This window comes from Sporothrix brasiliensis, assembly GCF_000820605.1.
Source record: "Sporothrix brasiliensis 5110 chromosome Unknown Cont15, whole genome shotgun sequence".
Lineage (NCBI taxonomy): Eukaryota > Fungi > Ascomycota > Sordariomycetes > Ophiostomatales > Ophiostomataceae > Sporothrix > Sporothrix brasiliensis.
Window position 1 is genome coordinate 1,111,382 of NW_024467134.1, and position 27,494 is coordinate 1,138,875.

Consider the following 27,494-nt stretch of genomic DNA (forward strand, 5'->3'; position numbering starts at 1 on the left):
CGCTCCAGGGAACAGAGCTGCCCCTTGTTGACCTTGTTGACCTTGTTGACCTTGTGCAACACAGAACAGCGCGTGGCGGTCTTGACTAGACCAGGAGAGGCAGGCCACCGAATCGAAGGCCGAGAGGAGGCCGAGAGGGCAACTAGGGCTAGCCGAAGGAGAAGGTGACAATATGAAAAGAGAGTAAACAGAGAGGCGATATGGAAAGCGACACGAAGAGAGACAAGGAGAACAAAGGGGGTGTGGGTGGGTGGGAGTACACCTCTCCTTTATTTGTCTTTTCGGTTATCTTTTGGTGTGACAACAACCTCCTTTTTTTACTTTTACTGTGAGACAAAAAGCAAATACATTATGATACCCCAGTTTTTTGTTTATTTTTTATGTTTTTTAATAGCGACCACATCCGAGCAAAACAGAGTGGGCGAGCAAGGGGGGGTTGCACTGCTGGCGAGGCCGTCGGGGTTGTTGAAGCGACGATGACGTCGTGATACCATGCTGTCTCAAACTCAAACATAGTATGCGGCTTTTGTTGACTTTCTTTGATCGCCTTTTGTGGATTTCACCCGTTCTTCAGCTCTCTTCCCCGCCATTTCCCACTATCCAATATCACTCGCACCTCGTGTCGCCTGGCCTCTTCCTCTTCTCTTCTCTCGTTCCCTTCGTTTCTGGGCCCACTTTGTCTTTCCAAGTTCCTCCTCCACTTCTCCTTGTTCGATCTTGCAGCAAGATATTACAGGTGGCACAAGATGTGCGGCAAAGCAGGAGGAATAAACAGGGAAGGATGAGGAGGGCCTATTGAAAGAGGGGGTGAAGGGATAGACCAATGTGTCAAGGGAATGCATCCAAAGGACCGCGAACAAGGGCCGACCAACGGCAGGCCAGAGAAGGCGGGAAGACCAGGATGCCAACGAACCAACGGACCGGTTCGTTGGGTGGCCCATCTCTGCTTGCCTCTTACATCGCTTGCCCCGGCCATCACCATATTGTCCTTTCCTCAGGACGGTAGGCGCGGTACAAAACTACAGGGCTGGGGGAGGGGATGATGAACAAGTCGACAGGCCGTGTGTTGTCATCGGGAGCGGCGACCCAGTCAAGTCTTTCGCGTCTCCGTGGAGAGTGCCAGACATGAAAAGCTCATCAGAATATCGAATATAAAACCGAACCAACCCAAAAACGACTGCAACCAGGGAGAGGCACCCGGGGGCTTTCCATCCTGACCCAGTCACGAGGGGAAATTCTCTTTTCTGTCTGTATCCCAGTTCAGCTACCAGTATCCCACGTCGGTGACTCTCGATGGGTACGGCCGCGGCGCCGCCACTCTGGGACCACGCGGTGCACATCCCCTTGCCTCCTTTGCGCTCCGTTCCCGACCTAAGCGGCAGTTGTGGGTAACTCGTGTCCAGAAGAAAACCCAAAATGGAATAACAAAAAAAAGGAGAACGCATTCCCAATATTAGTGTCGACTTTGCCCTTCCACCAGTCCTCTTCAGTGCCGCCATGTCATGTAACGTCAACACGGCGCGGGCGGTACAGGACGCGGGGGGAAGGGATGGTAGTTTTGGAGGCTAGGGTGGTATCCTGGTAGGAAAGACCAGGAAAGATGTAGATATGGAGTGTTCTTAGCTTGTCGTGTGTCTCATTGATTTCTGTTATATTTTTATGTTTTATTTATTTGCTTTTGGGCCATCCACAAGGTCGACATTTTATTTCGGTGTGGGAGCTGGAAAAAAATATAGAAAAAAGGAACGAAATACGGCGTTCGCAGAACAAGGGCCAAGGACGCAGAGGCGGGATGCATGGGCTCTCTTCCCCACGAGACATGGCTTGGCTTTTGTACTCCCTGGGTCACCTTTGGGTCTCATCTTTGTTTTGGCAATTCTTCCCGCCAGGTTTGTATTACGTACAGCATACTTTTGCGAGAACCATACAACGGTTCGGGTGAAGACCGAGGACGAACAGAAGAAAAAAATAGCAAAGAAAAAATAAAGGCAAGATTAACCATACAGGCCAATGTTTTTTATTTAAAAAGAAAATAAACCTTTTTTGTTAAACAAAGAAAAATGTTGAACAACGACAAGGAAAGGGCTATACGAACAACAAATATAAAAAGCAACCTTACAATTAAAAATCGGAATAAACGGGGAGTAAGACCTCTTGCTGTTCTGTTTTGCCCTCTTTACCCTCGTTGTCTTCTTTAATTTCAAGGACTCCAACGCCGGTTGCTCGTATGTGTCCAGTCATATTCCAGGCAGGGCAAGTTTACTCGAAACAGGGACACGCAAAGTTGGTGTCTGACCCGGCTCCCGCGACAAGAGGCAAAAATGATAGAGGGGAAGAAGGGGGAGCAGGGACGTGGCATGGTAAGGATCAATGCTTGGAACCTCTTATTACTTTCACATTTGTGATGTTCATACTGTCAAGTCCCTCCAGGAGTGGGTATGAATATAGAAGAGTTGACCCTTAAGATATGTGACAGGCGAGAGGCAATGAAGCCGGACAAAGAAGTGTCCCTGCTGTGAAGCTGCGAAAGAGATTTTTTTTTAAAAAGGGAAAAAAAGTAAAGAATGAATGAATAGCGGTCTCCCTGCAAATCCGACAACCTGGACAGCCCGTCCTCCCAGCTTGACGTCTGCGCGCACCACGTCGTATGCCATCCAGCTTCTGCCCTATTGTGCCTACCTGTATTGTCTTCGGCATGGATCACACAACCACGAAGTTTGTGATCCATTCTTAATTCAAGATTGTAGTGCAATTTTTTCCATTTGTCGTCTCGTACGCACTTGCCTCCTCCTGGTATCAATACGCAAGCCCCTTGCCTATAATGATTACAATACAGCCGGTTGCGCTTTCTCTCCAACAGACTACCACTGGGAAGCGCAAAGCGAGCCGATTTCACACCAGCGCTCTTGGCGCCGGCTGTGGGTCGCAATTGCCTTGCCCAACTCTCTTGAGACCCCCAAGGCCGTAAAAATTGGCCCTGGAACTCCGTTCCCCACCTTTCCTGAGCCGTGCGGGCCAATGGAAACTTGCTCATACTGAAGTGGGACCTTTTTTCTTTCGTCACCTCCTTCCCCCCCAGCGACCCCCAAAAAGCACCCGTGCGATGTGTTGTGCGGCACCCCACTATTAAAAAAAGTTTGGAGATCCCCATGTGAAATTGAGTCTCGGTGGCTCTTGCCTATTTACGAAGTACATTTTGTCCCCTTTCCCACGCCAAACAGAAGCAACCCAATGTTCATTTTGGCAAATGTCGAGAAAAGGAAGGACCGCTGCTGCTGCCCTTTGATAGTTTTGTCGGGTTGGAAGGTGCTGCCGCGCTGATTGGAAAGCTTCCTCCCATCTGTAAGATCGGACGTCGTGTAGGACAAGCTCCGAGTGCACATATCAGAACGAGGTTCTGTCGACGCTGCCCTGGCTGGAGTGGCCCAGCCATGTCGCCATTGCCACCCTCTTTTGGCCTGTTCGGAACCTTCACCGGTAGTTGGCGGTTGGAGAGATGGAGAGATTGGGTGCACATTGATTCAGTGCACTTCGCGGTCGGTCCTGCCTCGTGCGTTTCTCGTGTTGTTCGAGGGCAATCGCCAAAAGATCGCCCCTTCCCGTTGTCTAGCCGTCTGCTTGGATTCGTACAGCAGCTGCGATATATGCAGCGAGATACGTGTTGCACTTGTCTTTTAGTGCGCGGCTGGCGTACTTTGGATACGAAAGGTGAAAGAGCGACTCATAATACGTCGTAGATCCATATTGGCTGTGGCGTGTTGGCGGTTTCCTTCCTGTTTCGGAGGGCTGACAGACCCAAAAAAGGGAAAATTTCCAGCGGCCTACACCGGATCGTTTCTCTTCACTTTCGTGGACTTCTTCCCAGCAATACTCCGTGCCTCGTTAAACATCAACCGGCGACAATTGTCGATTCTGCCTTCCTCGTCCTCCTCCGCTGCAGCGCCCTCCACCCGACAGGGCCTCTCATCTCTCACTGTCCATCGTCTTGTCTGCTTCTGTCGCTGGTCGAAACATCAAGAAACAGACCAAGAGGGGGCTTTCTGCTGCACGGACCTGCACCATTGCACCAGAAACGAGAGCCGGGAAACTAAGGACGAACAAGGGTCTTGACCTGACCTCCTCGTCTTGCTCTGACACCCCTCGACTTTTGCTCTTATTTTCGTTCTTATTGCTGTCGTCTGTACTTTCTTTTGTTGTTTTGCTTTGTTCTCATCGCAGTACTGCGTATTCTTTCCGTTCTTTCGGCATCACCTGGCCTTTTCGACGTCTTCGGCCTTGTCGTTACGACTTCCGCGACTTCTACGTCCTCCTCTCGCCATTTCTTACAACAGCCTCACAAGCGACGTCGTGTGCAGGCATCCCCGCCGCTCACCAACCGCACTGTGACCTCGACGATTCTCGCTCCTCCATACAAGGAGCCCTATCCACGTCCTCGGCTTCGGCTTCGCCTTTACCTTTCGGTCACGTCTTTCCCGCTGCCCACGTCTCTTCATCCCGCATACCACCCTGGCCTACCTCTCACCTCTCACCTCTTCTCACTCTGCGGACGCGCTCGCTTTCCCGGGCCTCTGTCTCTGTCCCTCCCTGTCACTGCCTGTCAGCCTGTGGCCGCTGCCTTTGTTTGTCCTCTCTCGCGGCCAACCCCCCTCTTCACATTTGCACGCTGTGTAGGCAGCCTTCCTCCGTTGCTCCCTGCTCAGTTCGTGGTTTTTTGTAATACGCCCGACTTATATATATTGGATTCCTTCTGTATATTGCCGCCACCCGCTTTAACAACTTACGACGACTTAAAAGACTAACGCCAGCTCGAGCCGCCCCATCCCCATATCTTCTTCCTAAGGGCTGCTTTGCTGCTGTGTATACACCGGCAACCTGCATCGTTTGCATGGAAAACTGCCTCACCTTGACAGCCCACCCCAAGGGTTGAGCAAGTTTCTGCAGTGTCCTCATTGTTTGCACACTCTGCACCAGTCTGCGCCACCCAGCTTGTGTGTATCTGCTGCAACCACGTCCAGAGAGCCACCACCCCTCTCGTTTTGCCTCAGTTGGTTTTTGTCTTGGATCCAATCGAGGACGCCTATCTCTTCGTGCGGATCGTCTGTGGAGCCAAGACATTCCCCAGGCCATAGGACATCGTCTAGGCCAGGCCACACAGCCTTGCCCCAGAACAAGGTGACCGGAAAACGGCCAGCCACGAGCGAAGGCCGCGAGCTAAGAAAAAAAAGAAAAAGAAAAACAAACGGAAAAGGAAAAGACAAAGGGGCCATCGGTGTCCTTACCATCGGTACCTTGCCTTAAACCCTTCCAACGGATCGCGGATCGCGGAACGCAGAACGCAGAACGCGGATCAACGGCTCTGGCCTCGATCGTCGGAAGCGGCCCCTCCCTCTGTCTCTGTGACTATCCGGACCCTTGTTTCTTTCCCACTCTATCCCTCTGCCTTCCCGCGGCTGTACCGACTGCACCGACTGCACCGACTGCACCGACTGCACCGACTGCAATAGCGCGACAAGTCACAAGTCACGGGTAGAAACGTGGCGCGGAATCTCGACTGTGCAGACCTCCTCAGCTCGGACAGGCGTACTCTCGGACGAACCTAGCCACAAGCCTCTCACGCCTCCTATCCAAGACCTCTCCACCTCCACAGAGTCTCTCTTTCTCTCGCGCGCGCTCTTGCCCCTCGACGACACACACACAAACGCCCGTCTACCACGGTGAACACCTGCCAGCCTAAAACAGCAACCGACCGCATCGCACTGCATGACTGCTGCTGCTATTGCATGTCCTTCCCGAGTGCCTGCTTGACAAACTTGGATTCGACGTGCGACCGTAGCCAAGACACGCAGCAACCTTGTGTGTTCATGGTGTTGTGGTGCTGACTTGTCTAGACCTATCTTGACTTGTCTCGCCTTCCCTCCTTTACACGCTTTTGAGAAAGGCCGTCTCAGATTCCTCTGTTTCGTGTCCAGCTGTCCAGTTATCTGGCCCTTCTCAACTCGTCAGTCAAGACTCAAGTCTCTCGGGTCTCGCCTGACGTCTCTTCTCCTCCCACACCATCCTGCAAACCTCTCCTGCAGTCGACAACAGCGCCCATCGATAACCGGCCACAGGCACTCGTCCAGCTTTTTCAGCAATTTCAGCTCCTCTACCACCGACGACAACACCGAACAAGTCGCTCACCTGCCCTCCGCATCGCGACCGTGCCTTTGCGCTTCTCGTCCATGTTTCAAGTGACTACCGCTTTGTGCAAGCCATTTTATTTTTCGTTTCAATAAGTCAGTCCGCTCGATACACACGCTCTCCTCGGTGGCGGCCATACCTTCGTCATCACGCCTCGACATTTGTTGCTGTCGCCCTCCCTATTCGCTTAAATCGCCTCAACAAAAGGGCATTGTACCTTGTCCGGGGTGGTCTCTTTTTGTCGATGTGACGTGTTGGAAACCAGCAGACGAACTCGAATCGATACTAGGAAGACATTAGAAAAAAGAACTCCATATTCTCGGCCTTTCCCTGTCTCTATCTTTCTGTATCCACTCTTCTTTGAAGATTCCAGAAGCTGATATTTCGATGGGAAACGTTTCTGGCCAGAGACCCAAGCATATATATACTTCCTCATATATAAGCTTGCTTTACCCGAAGATTCCCTGTTGGCGTTTCGATTAGCTGCCATCGTTTTTTGTCTCTGGCCCTCCATTTTATTTTGCCCGTTGTCGGCTCGACAGACTCAAAGCAAAGACAGAAGACAAGAGAAGCGACAAGAATAAACACGAGCGCACATCAAGTCACTTCTTACTCTCTGAATCTACGCCGTCGCTCTCTCTCCCGAATCCGACATCAGAAAACGGTCGTGGTGGGCAGGCTTCAGTCTATATCTTGAACTCTTTCCCCAATAAAGCACAACTCACGACAAAGTCTTGGACAAAACACAGACCTCGATCGAAAAGACTAAACAACACTCCGGATTCGTCTACTTTCTCTTTTTCTATTAATATTTCCTCCCGTCTTACGTACGTTTACACGGCTTCCCGGAGGCCCAAACAGCAAATAGAACGACAAAGAGAAGGCCCAAGAAACAGACTGATACGACAGGCGTGAGAAAAGTTTACGCTTCTCATCACAAAGCGTCGACTTATATCGCATACTTGCGCATTTTGCCCTATTTGTGGCGTCGCACGCCTGCAGCATAAAGCCGTCTGGGGTGCCTTCTATTGGTGCAAACGGACTCCCGAAAACGAACTCGTCTGTCTCTTTTCACCTTTATCGTTGTCTCTTTTTTCTTTCCTCCCCCAGCTTACATCGCGATTTCGTTCTCGACTCTTCTTCTTATCACTATCCCTTATTTTCTCTTCTCAGCTCATGCTTGTCACCGTTCACTTTACACCCCGTCCTCTTCATCCAACAATTTCTCGGTCTCGCTGCAACTTACCAACGACGCGGCCCGCCAGATGTGTATTTATCAACTGGCATCCATCAAGTACCAACAAACGACCGCAGCTAACCGCCTCGCCTATGGAGAGCATGTGCAGTGCGAGCTTAATTACATCAGTGTCTAATTAAGGCTGCTACTTTGATTACCTGATTGCCCTATTACAAACTATTACATCCCACGCCTTGGCCTAAACCCCACGTCCCGTGTTAGGATCCAGGTTGTTTTGTAAACCTGCTCAGGGGCTCACCAACACTCTTTTACTCGGCTTTTCGTGTTTTGAACACTCTAGGCGTGTCTGCGTATTCAAGTCGCCTTCGCATCACAACTCAACTCTTCACCGCGTCGCACGCATGCGCAAGAGCTACTTCTCAAAAAATAGGGACTAGCAATCTACAAACCGTACAATATGCCGATGATAAACGGCATCAAGATGGCTTGGTAAGTCGTCCTCTTTTCTTCTTCTTCTTCGGCGCTGCCCAACTCTTCTCCCCATCGCACCTCGTTTCTCTTTTACCTGCACTACGGGGCTCTGCGCTCGTTTTGCTCGATATCGTCAATTCCTGTTTTGCATTCCACACTTTGCTTCCCGTTACTGCCTACCACCATCGCGGTGAAGAATCCCCATTTTCCGACTCAATTAGTAGCGTCCGTTCTGGTCTCATCTGTATCACTTTTTCTCTTGTTCAAATTATGGGAGAAAAGCAGCTTTTTTTATATGCTGTGCTCGCTCCATCTTACCATTCACGGTGTAAGATCGATCGCAGAGCTAAGAAGGAATAAGCCGATTGAGCGAGATTGCATGTACCGCGTGAACGGGTGGGATATGTGAGAATAACGCGAAACGAGCGCATATTTTTACGACTGCATTTTTGAACTCATTTCCCTTTTTTTGTCCTTTCCTTTGCGAAAAGCTAGACTAACAACGTCCTTTCTATACAGCGAGCCTTGCATTCGCGGCCATCGTTCAACAAAATGCAACCATGCTAGCGAGCGTGTTATGCTCCCTGTCCGGAAACCGGGCCGACCACTCAGTATCTGCCCGCACCCGCCCAACAATGGCTGCTCATGCGCTACCGTCACGGCCGCCCTCCCGCGCTCGCGCAAATGCGGTTGTGGGTCCAAGTCAGCCTCCGGCGCTGCTGGCGTTAACGGCGCCAGCGGCAACGGCAGTGCCTCCATCTCCAAGACGCCGCGCTCGCCTTCAAAACGAGCCTTCTTCAAACCACCGATGTCGCCCAAGTCCATGGCACGGCGCATCGACCCCAGTGCACTCGGCCGCACTGATGTTAATCTGATGAATATTCACGCCCCACCACCCGGTACCGCCGGCTGGCCGTCTAACGGACACCCGCCACAGAATATCGACAACCTCTCCTCCCTCACTGGCTCGGGCCACACGAACGGCGGCCAATTTATGCTTCCGAACGAGTCCGTGGCCTTTTTTGGCGGCCAGGGCGAGCAGACAGCCATGTTTACGAATCCCGGCGCCGGTGCATATGCCCAGTCCGGCTACCCGTTGCAGGACCCCGGACCAGGCGAGCACGGCATGTACGCCAACGGCGGGCGCGGCGACTTTAATGGCTTTTTCGACGACGGCATGGGAATGTCGACGACGTTGGGTGAGGGTTTGGACGGGTTTGGCCTCAACCTCAGAGACCTACGACCAGGCCAGGTAAACGGTTTCCACGGTCTGCAGTATCAGGCATCACACACGCCAGCAGCAGTATCAGCACCAGCGCCAGCGCCAGCACCCGTATCAGTATCGGCAGCGCCTGCTGCTGCCACGGCAAAAGGCTCATGCTGTGCACCGGCGACACAGCCGCAGCACTTGGTGACCGAGTCGGCGCGGCACACACCTACGTCAAGCACAACCTCGTTGGCAAGTACCGGTGGCAGTGGTACGACAGCCAGCTCCCACTCGAATGCCAAGAGCTGTTGCTCGGGGTCGCCAGTGACGGCATCGTCCTCTTCGTCGCAGCAGCACACGATGCTCAAGTCAGAAAGCAGGATAGGCGGCGGACCAGGATCCGTATCGCTGTCGTCGATTCCTCTAGCCAAGTCTTCTCGTAATGGTTCGAGTACAGGCGACGTCAAGCCGCCCATGGCCAATGCCAGCAATGGCCACGTCGACCAGTACGCTAGCCTGCAACAGCAGCACGGAGTACCACTGACCCACTACGCTGGGTACGCACATCAGCAGCCGCCGCAGCAACAACAACAACGACAGCAGCAGCAGCAGCAGCAGCATCAGTCCCACGGTTCGCCAGCATGGTACCGCTATCCACCAGAGTATGGCACAGTGTCGGCGCCTCTGCAGTCATCGCAGTGGCGCGCGAGCCTAATCACGACCGGACCCGATGCACATCTATACATGCAGGGACAACACCAACGGTATGACGCAGCGACAATACAACACCAACAACAGCAGCAGCATGAACAGCATCACCAGCAGCAGCAACAACAGTTTGCGGTACACAATGGTGGTCTGTTGGACGGTGGTGGCGACTTGCACATGTGTTCGTGCGGTGACGGCTGCGAATGCATAGGCTGCGTTGCGCACCCGTTCAACAATGCGACACAAGATACGATCCGCTCGGTGTGGAGCTACATGGGCGACTCGCCGAGCAACTCGAGTGCACGGACGATGACTTCGACCTCGACGGCGACGGCGACGGCGACGTCGACGGTGACGACGACACTGCCGCCTCAAGCCAACGCGGATTCTACATCACCCTCGCAACAAGCCTTTACGCCCTCGGCGTCTGACACGTCGGGTGTCAGCGAAGACCAGCAGTCATCGCTGCCTGCCGGCGATTTCTTGTTTGTCAGCTACTCCGTGATGGATTGCGATGGCGAGGGGTTGACATGCCCCTGCGGCGACGACTGTCAGTGTGTCGGATGCACAATTCATAACAACGCTTTGTAGGTGCCCTGTGCTTATGTGGACTGTTATTCTGTCGACTTGGGCGAAAAGGGACGCACGGAAGAGCTCCAGCATCGTCTCCATTCTTGTCCAGCTATTTGGGGTGGGGGGATTATTTCGAATACCCAGGGCGGCATATCGTGTCATATTGAGTGGTGTTTTTGATTTGGGGTTTCTTTTTAATTTTCTGGGACAATTTACTTCATTTATGGTTTTGATATTTATTTTGCCGTGTAGCACACGATTATTTTGTTTGGATACTTTCATTCTTTTTTTTTGTCCCCTTTCTTTGTTCTTCTTAGTTTTTATTTTCTCTCCACTATATTTCCCTTCATTCATGCCAAATTGACTTCCTTCATTATTATCCTTTTTTGTTGATGTGAATATTTCTCGTCACAGACAATCAGGTGGTATTCATTCGTTGTTATGCAGCAGTTGCACCAACAAGAGAACGGTTGCGTCTGCCTGCTGATTGGCCTAGTTGGAGCTCTGCCCCACTAAATTTCACTTGCTCTTTTTGGCGCCGACCTTCATCCAACTTCTTCACACTCATATTCACGTCCAGACCATAACAGCGGCAGGTTCAAGTTTGCCAACATGGAAGACAAAGGCACTGAGAGCTCTCGGCGGTCGAGTCCCGGCAGACGAGAGAAGCACCGTCACCGTGAGCGTGAACACCGTCAGCACCAGCGCCACCACCGCGAACATCGTCGGACTCGGTCACGTTCGCCACGCGAGCGTAAACAACAGACGATCAAGGACCGGATAGAGGATCGAGACGGCCACCGGTCAAGGCGTCACCGCCATCGAGACAGAGACAGGGGCCGAGACAAGGACAAAGACGGAAAGCCAGTCCAGCTTCCCCACGGCGCTCGATTGTTGGTGGCTGGCGCCGACTACAGCAAGTTTTCGCCCGTGTTTGCTGCGTACCTTTCGCAGGAGAAGCATCTGACGCTGGCCGAGCTCGACGAGCACCAATCCCAAAGTCGGTGGCGTCGGTTTGTGGACAAGTGGAATTGGCGCGACTTGGCGGACAAGTGGTACGAGCCACAGCTGTTTCTCCGTGCCGTGAGGGGAGATGTGGCTGCGGATGCGCGAGTGGAAGATCATGAGGAGGACAAGGACAAGGACTCCGAGTCCTCTGACAGCGACTACGGCCCGGCATTGCCACCAGACGAGCGCGACCCCAGCTGCAAATCTGTCGGCTCGGTCGCACGCAGCCGGCATCTTGGCGTTCCCGGTCCGGCGATCCCCAGCCGCGCCGACCTGGACGAACGACGCGCGCTGGAAGAAGAAGACTGTCAAGCCGAGCGGGCCGCATTGCGTCTCGCCCGTCGTGCCGACCGCGCCGAGCAGCGCGAACGGCTGGACGAGCTCGTGCCGCGGGCCGCCGCGGGCACACGCGAGCGGCAGCTCGAGAAGAAGCGCGAACGCAACGAGCAAATGCGCGGGTTCCGGGACCGGTCGCCGGGCGGGGATCTGGTGGGCGACGACGAGCTGATGGGCGGCGACGAGGGAGGAAGCAGCCGGCGGTCTGCGCAGGAAAAGAAGAAGGAGACCGACGAGGCGGCGGCGCGACGGACGCTGTGGCAGCTGCGGCGGGAGGAAGAGCAGCGAGCACGGGACGACGAGCTGGCCGAGCGGCGAGCGCAGTACCGGGCGCGGGAGGAGGAGACAATGGACATGCTGCGGGAGCTGGCGCGGCAGCGGTTCGGGTAGCAGCGCGCGGCCGACAGTACGATGAAAATGACGTGGTATTCTATGTAATGCTTTCTACTGTACGTCGCACATGGACTACCAACAAACTATTCTGCGCCTCTACGCATCGCCTGCTGCGGGCGGCTCCTGCACCGGTTCTACGGGCAATCCACCTGGCGGCCAGAACGCTGCCGGATCCTCGCTTTGGTCGGGCTGCGGCCACCGCAGCAAGTAGCCCGACACGGTCGACCGCACGCTCACGTCGCCCGGGTCGTTTTCAAAGAACAGCGGCGGCTTCTCCAGGCGCCTTTCCAGCACATGCTCGACGACGAGGCCCGCGTCGCGCGCGTGCTCAAAGAACGCCAGGTCCTTGTGCCGCAGCCACGGCCGGTAGCTCGTGAAGAAGACGTAGGCGCGGCTGTCGGGGGCGTTCCGCAGGGTCTGGGCCACGCTGTAGGCCAGCTTGCTGTGCTCGGCGTGGCGGAAGAGAAGGTCCGCCAGCAGCAAGACGTCATATTTTAGGTCCTCATTTTGGGCTCCTTTTTGGGCTCCTTTTTGGGCTCCTTTTTGGGCCTCGCTGGCGCTCGCTTTTCCCGCGCCGCTCGCCTCGTCCCCGTCGTCCCCCCTCGTGGCTGGCCGCAGATGGGCCAACATCGGCGCTGGGTCGCCGCCCCAGACGTAGCCGTCCGCAATCACGGTGCCGGGCACATAGCCTGCGAGCTGGCCCGACGCAGACGCGGCCGCGGCCGCGGCCGCGCCGGCCTCCGCCTCTTCAATGTTTCGCCGCATCGTCTGCACCAGGTCCGGGTCCGGGTAGTCGGTCACGACCACCTTGCGCGCCCCCAGCACCAGCCCGCACACAATCCCCGGCAGGCCCGCGCCCGCGCCCAGCTCGAGGACGGTCTTGTCCCTGACGACATGGTCGCCTTGGGCCTCGCGCTCCTCCAGGTAGTCGGCCAGCACGCGGCTGCCGTTCCACAGGCGGTGCGCCTCGAGCACGCTGTGGCCGACCAGATGCAGCGTCAGCTGAACGCCGCTGCGGCCGAGCGCATGCTGCTCGGTAGTGGGCGGCGGAGAGGGCGGGTAGAAGTCTGGGGGCTCGGCAAAGAGGTCGAAGTTGTGGGAGGTGTCGGAGGTGTGCGAGGCGGCGTCGTCGTGGTCGTTGTGGTGGTCCACACGGACGCCTTCTGGCCGGTCTTTTGTCATGGTATATGTGTGGGAGGGTGTGCAGACAATTGTGTATGGACGGTCGACAACACGGCGGAGAGAGTGACGTTGCTTGTGGTATTGTTTGACAACTTTTTTTTAAAAAAAGAAAAATAGTCTGGTGTCGTCAGTTGACCCCACTTTCAAACTATTCATTCACTTAAGGAATTCGCGACCATCGCCACAACGGCTGCCTTTATCTGAATTGGTTTCGAGGACAAGAATTGAATATTCTGTACCGAAGCTGACTCTGTAAATATTTTGTTTCGCAATTGGCATGTTTCGGGCGTCTCTTAGAAAGACATAAAGCTGTGCTGTTCGAGCGTCTGTAACCAGTGACCCAATGTAAGCCGTCCAGAACCCAACCATGATGTAAGACGGACGTGAAGAGCTAAACTTGCTAGTAAACACGTCTGTATGAGGAGCGAGGAGCGGGATCGAGAATCGAGAGCGTCTTGATTGAACATGCTGTATTCCCTCTTACAACACATTCACACGTCCATTTATGAGAGCAGCACACACCCCTTGATGGCTCCTTCCCAGCTCGTGTTAGTGACTGCCCCAGGACTGTCACTGGGTTTTATTGTGCACCGGCGCACGTGATGCTGTCTAATGCCTTTCAGCTAACGGCAACTACGCCATAAGCGCGGGGAACCTTTGCTGCTCTGCGCACTGCCAACAGCTTTGAGCTTATCCGAGGCTACATTGATCGCTGCCAACGTCAACGTCAACCACATGCCGACTCGTCTTCACTTGTGAGGATATTTCTACTGCTCTCGCACTCGAAGACAACCTTGTTGCTGACGACGCCCGTAACAAGCACGCACGTAAAGCTGTTGACATTGCAGCCAGCACTCACCTCTGGCGCAGCACATTCCGGCACGACATTGTGCATTCTGCAGGCTCCATTCTGCGTCTGTAGCACCGATTTCCGCCGCAGTTCGACCCGCCGTCCCGTTCCCCCCATCGCTACGATGCTCCTCATCGGCCTCACGGGCTCAATTGCCACAGGCAAGTCGACCGTATCGTCGCTGCTGGGCGCGCCGCCGTACGGCTTGCCCGTGATCGACGCCGACAAGCTTGCTCGGCAGGTGGTCGAGCCGGGCACGCCGGCGTACAAGAAGATTGTGGCGCACTTTGGAGCGACGACTCCCGACCTCTTACAAAACGGGCCTGGGTCGGGTCTGAACCGTGCGGCGCTGGGCCGCCGCGTGTTTGGCGACAGCCCGGAACGCAAGGCCGATCGCGGCGTGCTCAACAGCATTGTGCACCCGGCGGTGCGGGGCGCCATGTACCGCGCCCTCGCAGCAGCGTACGTCAAGGGCCACTGGGCGGTGGTGCTGGACATTCCGCTGCTGTTTGAGAGCAAGCTGGACGTGCTGTGCGGGACGGTGCTGGTGGTGGCGGTGCGGGACCCGGAGATCCAAATGGCGCGGTTGCGGGCGCGCGATCCGCACCTGACGGCCGAGGATGCGGCGAACCGCGTGCGCAGCCAGGGGGACGTGCGCGACAAGGCGCGGCGGGCGGAGGCGCGGAATGCGCGGGATGCGCGGGATGCGCGGAGTGCCGCCGGGGCCAAGACGCTCGGGGTGGTGCTTTGGAACGACGGCGACAAGGCCGAGCTGGCGGCCCAGGTGGAGGCGGCCATGGCACAGATCAAGGCGGCAAGCCCGGCATGGTGGCACAATGTGCTGCTGCTGTGCCCGCCATTAGGATTGGCGGTGGCGGCGTGGACGTACTGGCAGAACGGCCGGATCAATGCACGATGGGCGGCCGAGGAGCAGCGGGCCAAAGCAAACCTGTGACGCAGGGAGAAGAGGGGGGAACCGACGACGACGACGACAACAATATAACCACCTTACAGAGAGAACATGATACACAATACAGACACCAATGCCGCCAATGGCCAATGGTTTGTTTGCTTGGCAGGCCCTCTTTTCATGATTGGACAATCATTTCTCCTCTCTGCTTTCTAAGGCATCTGACCTCTACCTCTGCCTTTTGTGGCTGCTCTTCCGCACACGCCGGTCTTCCTATCAAAGTATGCATGGAGTAACCTGTTGTCTTTCCAAGTGTAGGAGGATACGCTGTTGTTTCTTTGCCAAACTGTGGCGTGTTGCGGTGAAGATATTCGCATGTAAGCCTGCATAGCCTTTGAAAGATCAACGCGGGATACCTTTTCGTCTGAAGCAGTTCCGGCTCGATTTAAGCGACGCTTTAGGGTTCCGGGACACTGGGTTGTGCTCCTCTTTTTCCTCATCTTAGTCGTCTCATTTCCACTTGCTCCCATGTGTCTCCATCACCATCTCTCCCGAGGTGGGTGCGAGAATAGACACTGACAATGACGTGAACCACCTACGGATGTACACGGATATTCAATCGCGCCCCCTGTCTCTCCTGTCACTGTTTGGACGCCTGGCGCGCACAGCGGCTCTGCAGGATCCGAGATGCTGTTTTTGGGGCGGGTTTGGGGGCCAAACTGTCCAGGCCCGTTCGGGGATGGCCCTTGCGTTTCTAGGGTGAATGTGACAAGAAACCAGAGATCCTTCGGGATGTCGACACACCGCGGCTACGCCCCCAAACCGTCTCAGGTCCTGACCAGTAACTGGACTTTGGAGAAACACGAGCAGGAGACAAATCTCTTCCCCCAGGCATCTTACTGGGAGCTGAAGGGGTTCACGAGGATCAACAGTGCTGGCGGCCAGCAAGTATGAAAATATCGTCAAAGACAGCTTGTACCCGAGTAAGACAAACGAAACGAATAGAACCCGAGTGCCAAGAAAACAAAAGCAAAAATACCGAGAATCACTCAAGACGCCGAATAAAAAGACGTGCACGACGTAGAATGTAGTTGGGAGCACTGACCGCCAGTTTGATCTTGCACTTGCACACGGCTCAGCACGGCGTTCATGCCTAGACAGTAGGCGCTCAGTCTCTGCGTTTCTTTTGATTTATAACACGACGGCAGCAGGTCAATACGTACAAAGTAAATATTTCTTCATCTTCTTTCTCTTCTTCTTCTTGCGACTCTGCCAATTCTAGCATCATTTCCATCTGTAGGATAACAACGCGACGACAGCGGCTTCATGCAAGATTTGGAGAACAGAGGAAATTAAGACTTGTGCTGCTGGCGAGACTGTGGAGAGAGCTGAGAAATGTGAGGAGAGATCCGTGGAGAAACGCTCAACAGACGTGGGAATTTTCCCGGGGTTCCTCACCCCTTGACCGCCTCTTTTGACACACGTCTTTGACACTCGTCTCGGCATATTAGCCGACCAGGCCTCAGATACTGACCCAGATACTGACCCAGATACTGGACACTGACTGAGTCCCGTGCCAGGCACGGCCCAGAATGCGCCAGGACTTTCTGTCCTTACAATGCCCATCTCTGGACAGCGTTCTGTTGTCGCAAGCTTCCAGGTTGATCTGTGCCGTCCTCAACGCACGGGAGACGAGTGCTACAATTGAAAGTTTTTTTTCTGGGCTTCATGGGACCAGTGGTATGCTCCCGTCACTGTCTCCTGTCTCTTGTACCTGTCTCTTGTACCTGTCTCGTCTCTCCAATGTCTGCTCGATACTCGCTGCCGCCAAGTTGGGCGGCCCAGGACACTATCACTGCAGTGGATAGTCAGCGATCCAGCGAGGACGTAAGAAAAAAAGAGAACATATTGAGGAGGCTTTTGTTTTATTGGCGAGGTTGGCGAGATCGACGAGGAAGGATTTAAAACAAAATGCTGTTGGCACTACACAACAAGAAAACACACGAAGCACATGAGCTTCGTATTTTATTTGCCCCTGGAAAAATATGCTTAAACAAATGGGCCGTAATTAAGTCGCATAGCAGGCAGGAGCGATTCTATCTCTTTCTCTTTTCTGTCCTCTGGTCGAAGATTCTCCGAAGCGACACAGAGAGTCGCACCTTCCTCCTCATTTTCCCTCTCTGTCGCAACTCGGTCCGATCATTCGACGTAGACACTGTGGGGAAGGCACTGTATCTCCGCACTCTGCGAAAATGAAAAAGTCATGACGCCCTGCAAAAACACAGAAGCGGGGCCGCCCGAGGAGGAAAGTACAAAAGTGCAATCACACAAGGACGGCACAGAAAAGAGGGGAGGAGAAAGGAAACCGACAAGAGTGGGGCATCAGCATTGATGTCCCCCATTCCCCTCGCTCACACTCGCCGGTCGCCCCTGCACCCCCGCCCCAAAACCCCTCGTCTCCGCAAAACCAGGTGGACACCAATGCTGGGAAGGTACTAGTACTGGGATGGGAAACAACGCTACATTGGGAAGGAGCGAGCGAGAGGCAGATGGGTGCGAACAAAAAAGTTGGGGGAAAGGGAAAGAATGGCAATTTGGGGGCTGCTCCAATTGGAAAAGAATTCAAGGACGGCATTTTGACAGCGAAAGAAAAAGTCAATAAAACGATACGTTCATGTACAAATCTATGTCGACATGTACAGCATATTTGTACGCAAACATTTTCGAGCGTATCAAGTCGGGGCAGACCCATCGCGCCTTCCTATCAGGGCAGTTACGTTCAGTCAAACGTATCTTGCGGGCGATTGGTTGGTCGGCAAGATCGCTCGGCTGCAAACGCATTGGGAAAAAGACGATACCATCGGGAAGGAACGAAATGGGGAACGAAGAGGGGTTTCTAACGCTGTGACTGGCAATGAGACGGCGTCGGACAGCTACGAGTAACGAATGTAGTTCCTCTGTCGAAAATGCCCATTCAAATAACGACCAAGGGGAAAAGCAAGTTGGACTTTGACAACCAAAAGCTGCCCTGCTAAGCTGGCATCCATGTACTCCGTAGTGGAGCCGTCTCCGCGCGTTCGTCGCTCCTTCCCAGAGGACAGAGATGCTGACCTCCTCTGGGGCGACGAGGCACTTTGGGGCCTGCCTTCCTCTTACGTTGGGCTTTCCTTCTGTCCCCTCTCCGCAAATCCACAACCCCGAAAGTCCAGAGCGTAATTTGTCACTGTCTAGAGGACAGAGGATCGGTAAGCCTGAACTTATCTTGCCTATCATGCCTCTCTTCCTCACGTCCTCGCACTCGTAATGAATCAGCCCGGCTTGGAGACGACTGTCGTTCCTCATGCGCCCCTCGAAATAGCACTGTTGGAGGAAGGAGCAAAGGATCTTGACAGCCGTTTTGGGAAGGCAAGAGGAAATAGAGGAGATGCGGAATGGGTAGGAGCGATGCTTAGTAGTTACTCCGTACGCGGCACTCTTTAAAATTGGGAAATCTATTGACCCCCAATCAACAAACACAAACGGAAAGCCTCACTTTTGCCTTCTGACTTGTCTTTTTGTGTGCTGGCCTGTGCCCATTCGACCACCCCCCAAGACCCCCCCGCGCAGTGCTGTCCTCATTTGCTTGAACTAATTGACTTGTGACAGTCGCAACGTTTCTCTCCAACAGCCCTACCCAGTAATGTACACCGTGTGTCGTACAGTCTCCTCTCTCCGACTCTGGCATTGATTACCCCCCATCTTTTCTAAATAGACCACCGTCCTCCATTTCAGAATGCCCAGGGAGCTTTTCTCCCAGACTTGCCGGCGACCCCAAACACACCAGGCCCAGGGATCGCAGGCTCCTCCCTGTTTTGAGTACCTCTCGCCGCTGTATTTGGGTCTCTTCGAACCTAGACGTCTCGCACCACATCCCGAGAGTGTCTTATTACCCACCAAATCACAGCGGCAAGTAAAGTGAGCACCAAAGTTTGGCGCGAGAGCAAGACGAACGCCAGAGCATCAGCCCAGTCAGTCCGCCGTCCGCCAACGGGCACATGCAAACTGTGCAAAAAAAAGGCACGACGGCCACTACGAGCAACAGACGACGCAGCCACAATAGGCCTGCCCTTTGCGTCGTTCTATGCAAGATATCCTCCACTCTTACACCCTTCCATCACCCTCCGCATCTGGAGATCGCCGGGCTCCTTGTGCGCATCCTTTCGCCTTAAACTCCAGACGCTATTCCAACGCGGCATATGCGCACCGCGTATCTCACGCATCTCACTGACCCTTGCACGGCTCCTGTGTCTGTGTTTTGCGGGTGCAGTTTCCTGGTCTAGGCGTCCACTCTCGTCTGTTTTTCAATTTTGCCGATGGCTCCCGTATTCTAACCAATCTATCAAAAATATTACAGGCCATCTACTTCGGAACTGACGACCATAACTTGTACGTTTTAATGTACTCTGTATGTTGTACCCGGTCCTAGTCAGCCCGGGACACCATGACGGCTCCACGGAGTACAAACGCCGTGTACTGTACCTCATTCTGAACCATTTTCTCCAAATTTGCTTGTGACGAAGAACCGGCCCCCCCCCTTCGCCTCCCTCCTCTTTTTCCTCTCCGCAATTTGGCACCTGCTCCCCAGATTCTGTGTTTCTTCCCGCCCCGGCACATCTGCATGGGCAGCGAAACATCTGTCCAACACAGGCACAACAAAATGATCTACCGTTCTGTCGGCAGCACCCAGACGAGGAGACCAATAAATTGGACAAACGAAGAGAGACAGGGCATTGACCACAACACGGCACTGCACCCACCACGTCGTCCACTGCTGTCTGAGGTGGATGCACCTGTCTGAATACACGACGGCGCGCAACGCATTTCCAACACGCCATGAACACGCCATATTGGCCGTATTCAAAGCACAAAATTTCCCCGCCTTTTTGCTCATTCCAGGGAGAGATCGTCTCGTCCGTTTTCCCGCCTTTTACGGCGTCACTAGGGAGCTGTCCTTTGTTCGCACTCGTTCGCACCTCTGCCCAACACGACTGGCTACGCTCACTTCGACGTGTTGCATCTCGCAGCTTGCCTTTCCCTCACATTGGACCTCTCTTGCCTTCATTTCCCGCCTGGTTGACTCCATGTCAGTTCTCCACTTCTCCACCATCGAAGTACTGGTCCGGCTCTTCAACGAATGTATGCGACAACATAACCCATTCATGACAGAACCAAAATACGACTCCCGCCGTTCCCAGCAAGTTACAGGGTACCAATCGTTCCTGTATCATCGACACCCATCCTGTCCCATCCTCTGCGCCACTGATCTTGAGAGCGCGCATACTTGGAGTGCCCCCAGGCTATCCACTCCCTCCTCTCACTCCGAGCTCCGTGCTCTTCCCAGGACTCCTGCCCGCTTTCCACCCACCCCCTCACCTTCGGTTCCCCAGCCTTCCCTTCTTAGTTTGGTCTAGGCGGCCCGTCCGAGAACGAGTGGCCAAAGAGCGTCCACCTCTTTTGTTTTCCCTGCTTTCCTTACTCACAGCTCTCGCATCGCGCGGAGAATATTACCGTGTGTACCGGATATCTCTCCCCACTGGGGCCTACCGTTTTGCTACCCTACTGCAGAAAATTCCCCCTCCCCTCTCGTCCCACCCAGAAAAGAGGCATCGCGCAGTCTGATACGCTGCCACTGCAACCGCCTCGGAAGTCTGCACGCCCAGCAAGGGCAAGCAAGGACTCATCGATTGCATCAGGGTAAGAAGTTTAAAGAAAAAAAGAGAGAAGGAAATCAAGAGGACAAAGGATACACAGCGGCTGTGTGTTCCAGACCTTCTCCTTTATCCTTGACCTTTTTCTGTCTTTCCTTCTTTCTCCGCCCCCGTCTTGTCTTTGGCTTCCTAGCTCCCATCTTGGTTCCGCCCCCATATTCCATAATTCCCACACTGCAGCACCCTATTTTCTTGGGAGCGGAGAACCGCCTTCCATTTGACGTCTCCTGCTTCCCCGTACCCTCCCTCCATTTTTTATTGTCTTGTATTTCTCTCCCCGCAAACAGACGGCCCGCTGTTAGGCGACGTGTTGATTCTCTTTTTTTTTTTTAAGCCGAATTTCTCCCCTTCTTTTTCTCTTATTTTATTTTCTCGTTTTTCTTCTCTCCCCTTCATACTTCTCCTCTTCCCCTCCCACATAACGCTCTTTGTTTCTCCCATAAACACCAATCGTCCCATCATACCTTGCAGGTTTCCCTTGCCTTGCCCTGAATACCCAACTGCCCAGCTTACCCAGCCCCCCACTCAACGCTTTACGCTGTGCGCCTTTGGCATTCCGTCTTCGGTTTTTTCTTTGGACGCTCAAATCTCAAGTTACAGCACCTCGTAATTTCCACCTCTCACCGACCACCAAGTATCATCAACATCAAAGCAGGCAACAGCAAAAGACGGTCAACAAGAAAAACCCTAGGACACGACGAAACTCCGAAACAGCTACGCAGCAATACCGTCGGCAGCGAATTCGGCGGCCTATTTTTACCATTTGATCTTGCAGTCCAGCTCGTCTCCGCAGTTCAAAAGAAAATCAATGCGCCTTTGTTGACTATAACTTTGGGGCTTTTCAACCTTCAACTCTCGAATTTGGACGACTCGCATTTGCTACTCCGCGTACGCCCAGAAGACAGACACTGCTTTTCTGCTCCGTACTTATTGCCGCTTGATTATCGCACAACAATAGAAGTCGACCGAAAAGGCAAACCAAAACGAAACACATGAACGCCTGAAGCCAGATCATGCTAGCCATTCAGCCCATCGAAGCACCTTCAAACTTAGGAATGACTGAACACAGTGCAGAGGGCCGGCCGTTGAAGCCCAAGACACTGCCGTGCAAATACTGCAGTAAACGGTTTAGGTATGTGCAATATGCACCTTTTTGACACCTTTTTGACGATTTTCGGCTTCCCAGATCCCGACTCCCCCTCAGCCGCGTCTGATCTTGATTTGTGATAGAGCCGATGAGCGGTTCCGTTCCCCGTTACCATCGTCTCCTCGCCTCCTCTTCGCCGGCTCTATCCCCTCTTGCAACCCACCCCCTTCACCCCCTTTGATCATCCCTTCTCCAACCTCCGCTTTCCGCGCATATTAGCTTACATTGAACTCTTTTTTCTCTTTTAGGCGTGTGGAGCATGTGCAAAGACACGAGCGGACACATACCAAGGAGAAGCCTTTTGCCTGCAACTGGGCGCGTTGTGGAAAGACCTTTGGTCGACGGTGAGTTTTGATCTTCCTTCTCCCCATGTTTAATCTTCTCTTGATGACTCTTTTTTTGCACCGTCTTCTCTTCATCACTTTTCTCATCAAGCGATTGCTGGTTTCGTCTTTCATTTTTTTTTTTCATCGTGTCGTCTCTTCTTTCACCGTTATCTCCCTCAATATCGACTCCCCATCATTTCCTTCACATGCCCGTCGTTACCTCCTCATTTGTACATTCGTATCACCTCGGCGACTTGCCTCCTCCATCCGCTCCATTTCACTTCCTTTGCCTCTACGATTTCCCTTTTTGATACCGATCTTGGGGATCTGTCGACAACAGCCAACAGGTGTTATATGAGGTAATGAGGGTGGACGCCGGAACAAATCGAATATCAGGATCCGAGTTATACAAGTGCGAGCAAAAGCGACAACGTCGGATACGCGATTCTATTTATCACGGAATTCGGACCGAACCTACGCATGCTCGAAGGCCTCCCCTCACACTTCCCCTAGCCTCGCGGTCTCTAATTCCCTTTTCTCCCTACCCATACATGACATTATTGCCATTTTCCTTACTGTCTTTCATGCCTTACTCTTCAGCCTTTTCCCCCATACTATTTTGTCGTATTGTTTTCTCCCAAACTTGTCTCGTTCCGATCTCTCACACGATCTACCCGAGCCTGCGTCTTTCTGGTTATACATATTACTGGCTACCCTCATACACATTACCACTTGCGCTATAACTACATATCTCACCATCCCACTGTATTGCGTCTCCTACCTCATAAACGCACTCCATATTGTGCGCGTGCGTCCGCACATCAAACCTATGCTACCCATTTCACACCTTACTCCTTTGCGTCGTATCACCCAACGTATAACACATATGCTCATACATGGACATCAGTGACCTTCTAGTCCGCCATGAGAAGCTTGTTCATCTCAATGAGGGCGGCAAGGATGCCAGCCGGATCCGGAAAACGTCATCGGGCAGCGGCCACACAATGTCCTCGGATGACCATGGCGAGATGAGTATGATGGGCATGCAGCGGCGCCAGTCCTCAACCTCCAGATACCCCGCCCAAGCACCTCAGCCAATTCCGTCGCCATCACAGCACTCGGTCCATGCCGCCCACCCGTCACATTCTATTGCGTCGTTGCCGCCACCGCCACCGACCGACCCCCGGCTCGCATCTAGAAACGTGCCGGCATGTAACCTGGATCTGCTTTCAGATGCCGCCACGCACTTGGCCTCGGCCGCCGAAATTAGCGTCATGCCACCCATGATGCCGGATCTTGGCCCCTCGTCGTCAACCGGCCCGATCCCGCCCGTCAAGTCTTTTGATACAACGCCACCGCCATATAATGATCGCAGCCGTGAGGCACCGGCGTCGCAGGAGGCCATCCCGCCATCCTACGCCGGCCAGCCGCCTGCTGCGTCGTTTGACGACTACCACTTGTTCCTCGACGACTTTACTTCGTCCTCGCACTTTTTGCCAACAGCCCTCGAGTCCGACCAGCCTTTTGGCATGTGGGGCCGTAGTGGCAGCAACAACATGTCCAAGATGGCTGGCTCGTCGTTCCCGTCGACACGGTTCCCATCTGTGCAGCCGGACATGCGTGACATACACTCGGAATCCGGTCCCCAGCGTTCGCAAGACGAAGGTTCGATGCGCGCTCCCGGATGGCGCATTGGACTGGCGGATCACAACACGATCAAGAGCCGCCTCGAAGAGTTCTCGTCGGTTCTGCCTACCGACTTCGTCTGCCCGTCCCGGCACACGCTGACCCGCTTCCTTGAGGGATACATTAGCGGCTTCCACGAGCACCTCCCATTTTTGCATTTGCCGACCCTGTCGCCTGGCGAGCTCTCGCCCGAATTAATCTTGGCCATTCTCGCTGTCGGTGCCCAGTACCGCTTCGAGAGTCACCGTGGCTATGCGCTGTGGTACGCCGCCAAGGCCATTGCGTTTGAGCAGATTCGCCGTCGTCATAGTCACGAGGTGCACAGCCTGCTTCCTACCTCGGCCGCCTACAGCCCACATTCAACACGCCCTTCACCCAGCACGGGCTACCGGCACTCGTTCAACTCGGTGCAACACGACCGTCCCTTGACCCAGGATACACATCGCGAGCCATAGTATGCCGCCCCTCCTCCACCCCCTTTGTTTTACAACTAAATAAAAATAAAACATACTAACCGACCTTTAGCTCGCCAAACACGCCGCAGGCTCGCCTCGAAACCATCCAGGCTCTCCTGCTCCTGTTTGCCGTCGGCTTGTGGGGCCCCAAGGCCATCCTGCACGAAGCGCTCTCTCTGCAAAGCCAGCTGGCCGTTCTTGTCCGCGAAGAGGGCCTCGAATCCCAGCCGTCCAGCCAGGTGACTGACTGGGACACGTGGGTCCGCGTTGAAGGCAGTACGCGCACCAAGCTGATCGCGTTTTGCTTCTTCAATCTATGCAGCGTCGTGTACAACACGCCACCCCTTCTGCTGACATCCGAGGTCAACCTGGTTCTCCCGCAGCCCTCGCGACTCTGGAGAATGGAAACGGCGTGGCAGTGGCAGGAAGCACGCCAGGCCTATGGCAGTGTCGAGCTGCCTCTGCAGGAGGCCTTTTCGAGAATCCTCAACCGCAACGTCCAGGCGCCGCTCAGTCATGTGACATCACTCGGCAACTACATCCTGATGCACTGCTTCATCCAGCACATTTACCTGCTGAAGCAGACCTCTGTCGGCATTGCCACACCGTACGGCATCCACCGTGGCCTCAAGATTGATGACGTCGAGGAGACTGCGCACGGCTTGCGGCTGTGGCAGATCGGTTTCGAGCAGCACCGACAAATGCGCGCCGCCGAGAGTGCCCACCACCACCAGCAGGCTGGCATGAACCCGGCGGACAACTACCACAGTGGCTCCGTGGCGTTCAACGCGACGGCGCTTTTGCGGCTAGCATACATCCGGCTGTACACGGACCTCAACCCGAGCCGGCGGCTGGAAACGCGCGACCACGGCATCATTGCCAACGCATTCAACGATGTGCCCCTCTTAGTTCGCAGTCCACGCACAACGCGCGCCGTCGTGCAGGCGATCCACGCGCTGGCAATGCTCGTCAAGGCCGGCGTCAACTACGTGGCGCGGACCAAGTCCCTCGAGTGGAGCATGCAGCTGTCTTGTGAGTCAAATCGTGTCTACCAAAGCAAGCCCACTGGTTTTTACGTTTTGTTTTTATTTTGTTCTAACGTCTCAATCTAGTGTGCAATATGGAGTGTGCTCTGCTGCTGTCCAAGTGGCTGATTACGCTGGCGTCCATTGGCCCCAACGACGCACCCATCTCGGCCGAGGAAAAGACGCTGCTCGACAACGTGCGCCGGCTGCTGGACGAGACGGAGTTTGCCGTGCCCATTGACCCGTCGTTGTCGGGCAGTGCGCCATCGGGCGCGTCGGCTGCAGTCTCGACTTCGTCGACGGCGTCGGGGACTGACGGCGCCAAGCTGCGACAGCTTGCGACGGCCGTGATCCACCTATGGGCGGAGACGTTCAAGGGCACGCACATTTTTGAGGTGATTAGCATTATGGGTCTCGGTCTCGAGAGCTATGCGGACATTCTGGAGAAGCCGGGCGACCGGACCCCAATGGCGCGGATGTCCGCCACTGGTGGTCTGTAGAGTCCGTTATGTCTGTTTCTTTTTATATATTTATTTGTTTTCCATTCCTACTGTTTACGTTTGTTTGACCTGGTATTCCTAGGCCTCGGCAAGCCCTGGCGTTTGTGAAGCCTTGGGGACTTTGTGATTTCTGGACGGCCCGGGGTTTCGGTCTGGGCGTATTGTTTATATAACTATTGGATTTGTTTGCTTCACAAGTAGCAGCGTGTTTGATTATTTTGGGACGTACTTTTTGTTTGACAAGTGCTTGTTGATACCAGCCATATCCGTGTCCATGATAAGTGATTGTCCCAACATCGTTACATGTCTCGTGTCTCCATCCTGCGGCTCTTTCCTGCCTCCTTCCCCCCCCCACTCCTTCCGTCCACGTCAGTAACAAACCATCGCGCCGTCCTGTCCTCAACGCGTCTCCACACCTTCCTCGTGGTCCTTTTCTTCTGAAATTGTGCAGTCCGTCATTTATATACTGCCGCGCCCGTTCACTTTGCAATACTCTCTTAAAGGCAGGATGGTCGAGTGGTTAAGACCCTGTGCCGGCCCCGCCAAGCCAACAAGTTTTCCTCGCAGCCGTTCTCCGGTGGTGACCGGAGAGAATCTGGTCTGCGCCAGCGTATGTAATCATATTTCGTTCTGTTCTGTTTCTGTTTCTGTTTCTGATGTCTTCTCCTGGTATCGGTTTTCGGGTTTTCGGTGTTTGGTGTTCGGTTCCTGGTTTCAACCGCGCTGCAATAAAATCTCCTTTCTGGCAATACACGGCGCCCAAACAAAAGGAACAAAAAAAATGAAAAAAGGACCAAAAAACGTCTTCAGCCGAAGCAACAACTGAATTGGAATTCCGCAACACCTCACAAAATCCACATAAAACGGCCAACAATTGTTTATACAACAGCAAACCGACAGCGGCTACAATTCACGACAACGGCGACTGGCTACGCAGCGAGTCTGGGTCGTCGGGCCTCGGCATTGTGCACTGTATGAATGTCTACTGAAAAGGGAACAGGCCTGGAATGGCCTGCCAGTCGTGTCTGGCCAGATCCACTCGTTTGTAACCTTTGCTTTTCCTCTGCCTTTTCATGTATCTTTCATTCGACTTTCTACTGTCTTTCTACTGTCTTTCTACTCTTGAGCCTGGAAAACTTGTTGGCGGCGGGGGCGCGCAGGCCCTTTGGGGACGGGGGTTCGAATCCCTCTCCTGCCGTATATGTTATTTTTTTGAATTTTTTTTGGTCAACTTAGCATATGGTTTTTTTCGGGCTTCTCATTTTCCTTGAAATGGGATACGTTTATTCTGACTTTTTTTTGCTCTTGAAAAAGTCAACTCATATTTTCAGGTCATTCAGACAAATCTGCAGCACTCGACCTGTTGCCTCCAAGGGTGTTATTGTGCACATCGCGACTTCTTTGTTCGTCGATGCGAGCCCTTGCCTTGTTTGTTGACTTTACAGGGGTCTAACGGGAAGTATACAACACCCTATGCCAGAACTAGCGCCTCATTCGGCCTGCCGCCACGTACTCTTTATTGGCTCTTTCTTTTTATTTTATTTTATTTTACTTTGTTTTTATTATATTTTTATCTCATTTTTTATTATCAT

At 53.8% G+C, this 27,494-nt stretch overlaps 5 protein-coding genes across 5 annotated transcripts; 4 read left to right on the plus strand and 1 right to left on the minus strand.

Moving 5' to 3' along the window:
• Positions 1-7,835: 7,835 nt before the first annotated feature.
• On the plus strand, positions 7,836-10,355 carry SPBR_09198 (uncharacterized protein; the record flags this gene model as incomplete). The annotated part of the gene is made up of 2 exons (XM_040767324.1): positions 7,836-7,867; positions 8,462-10,355. The coding sequence occupies 2 exons, from the start codon at positions 7,836-7,838 to the stop codon at positions 10,353-10,355; spliced, it is 1,926 nt and encodes a 641-aa protein (XP_040622116.1).
• Positions 10,356-10,949: 594 nt separating this feature from the next.
• SPBR_06026 (uncharacterized protein) lies at positions 10,950-12,071 on the plus strand (the record flags this gene model as incomplete). Its single annotated transcript, XM_040764288.1, has 1 exon — positions 10,950-12,071. One exon carries the CDS (start codon positions 10,950-10,952, stop codon positions 12,069-12,071), a length of 1,122 nt encoding a protein of 373 aa, XP_040622117.1.
• Positions 12,072-12,170: 99 nt separating this feature from the next.
• SPBR_06041 (nicotinamide n-methyltransferase) lies at positions 12,171-13,256 on the minus strand (the record flags this gene model as incomplete). Its single annotated transcript, XM_040764303.1, has 1 exon — positions 12,171-13,256. The coding sequence occupies one exon, from the start codon at positions 13,254-13,256 to the stop codon at positions 12,171-12,173; it is 1,086 nt and encodes a 361-aa protein (XP_040622118.1).
• Positions 13,257-14,230: 974 nt separating this feature from the next.
• On the plus strand, positions 14,231-15,061 carry SPBR_06145 (dephospho-CoA kinase; the record flags this gene model as incomplete). The annotated part of the gene is made up of 1 exon (XM_040764407.1): positions 14,231-15,061. The coding sequence occupies one exon, from the start codon at positions 14,231-14,233 to the stop codon at positions 15,059-15,061; it is 831 nt and encodes a 276-aa protein (XP_040622119.1).
• An 8,071-nt stretch (positions 15,062-23,132) lies between these two features.
• SPBR_05603 (uncharacterized protein) lies at positions 23,133-25,902 on the plus strand (the record flags this gene model as incomplete). The annotated part of the gene is made up of 3 exons (XM_040763866.1): positions 23,133-24,376; positions 24,448-25,409; positions 25,490-25,902. The coding sequence occupies 3 exons, from the start codon at positions 23,133-23,135 to the stop codon at positions 25,900-25,902; spliced, it is 2,619 nt and encodes an 872-aa protein (XP_040622120.1).
• Between the last annotated feature and the right edge of the window lie 1,592 nt (positions 25,903-27,494).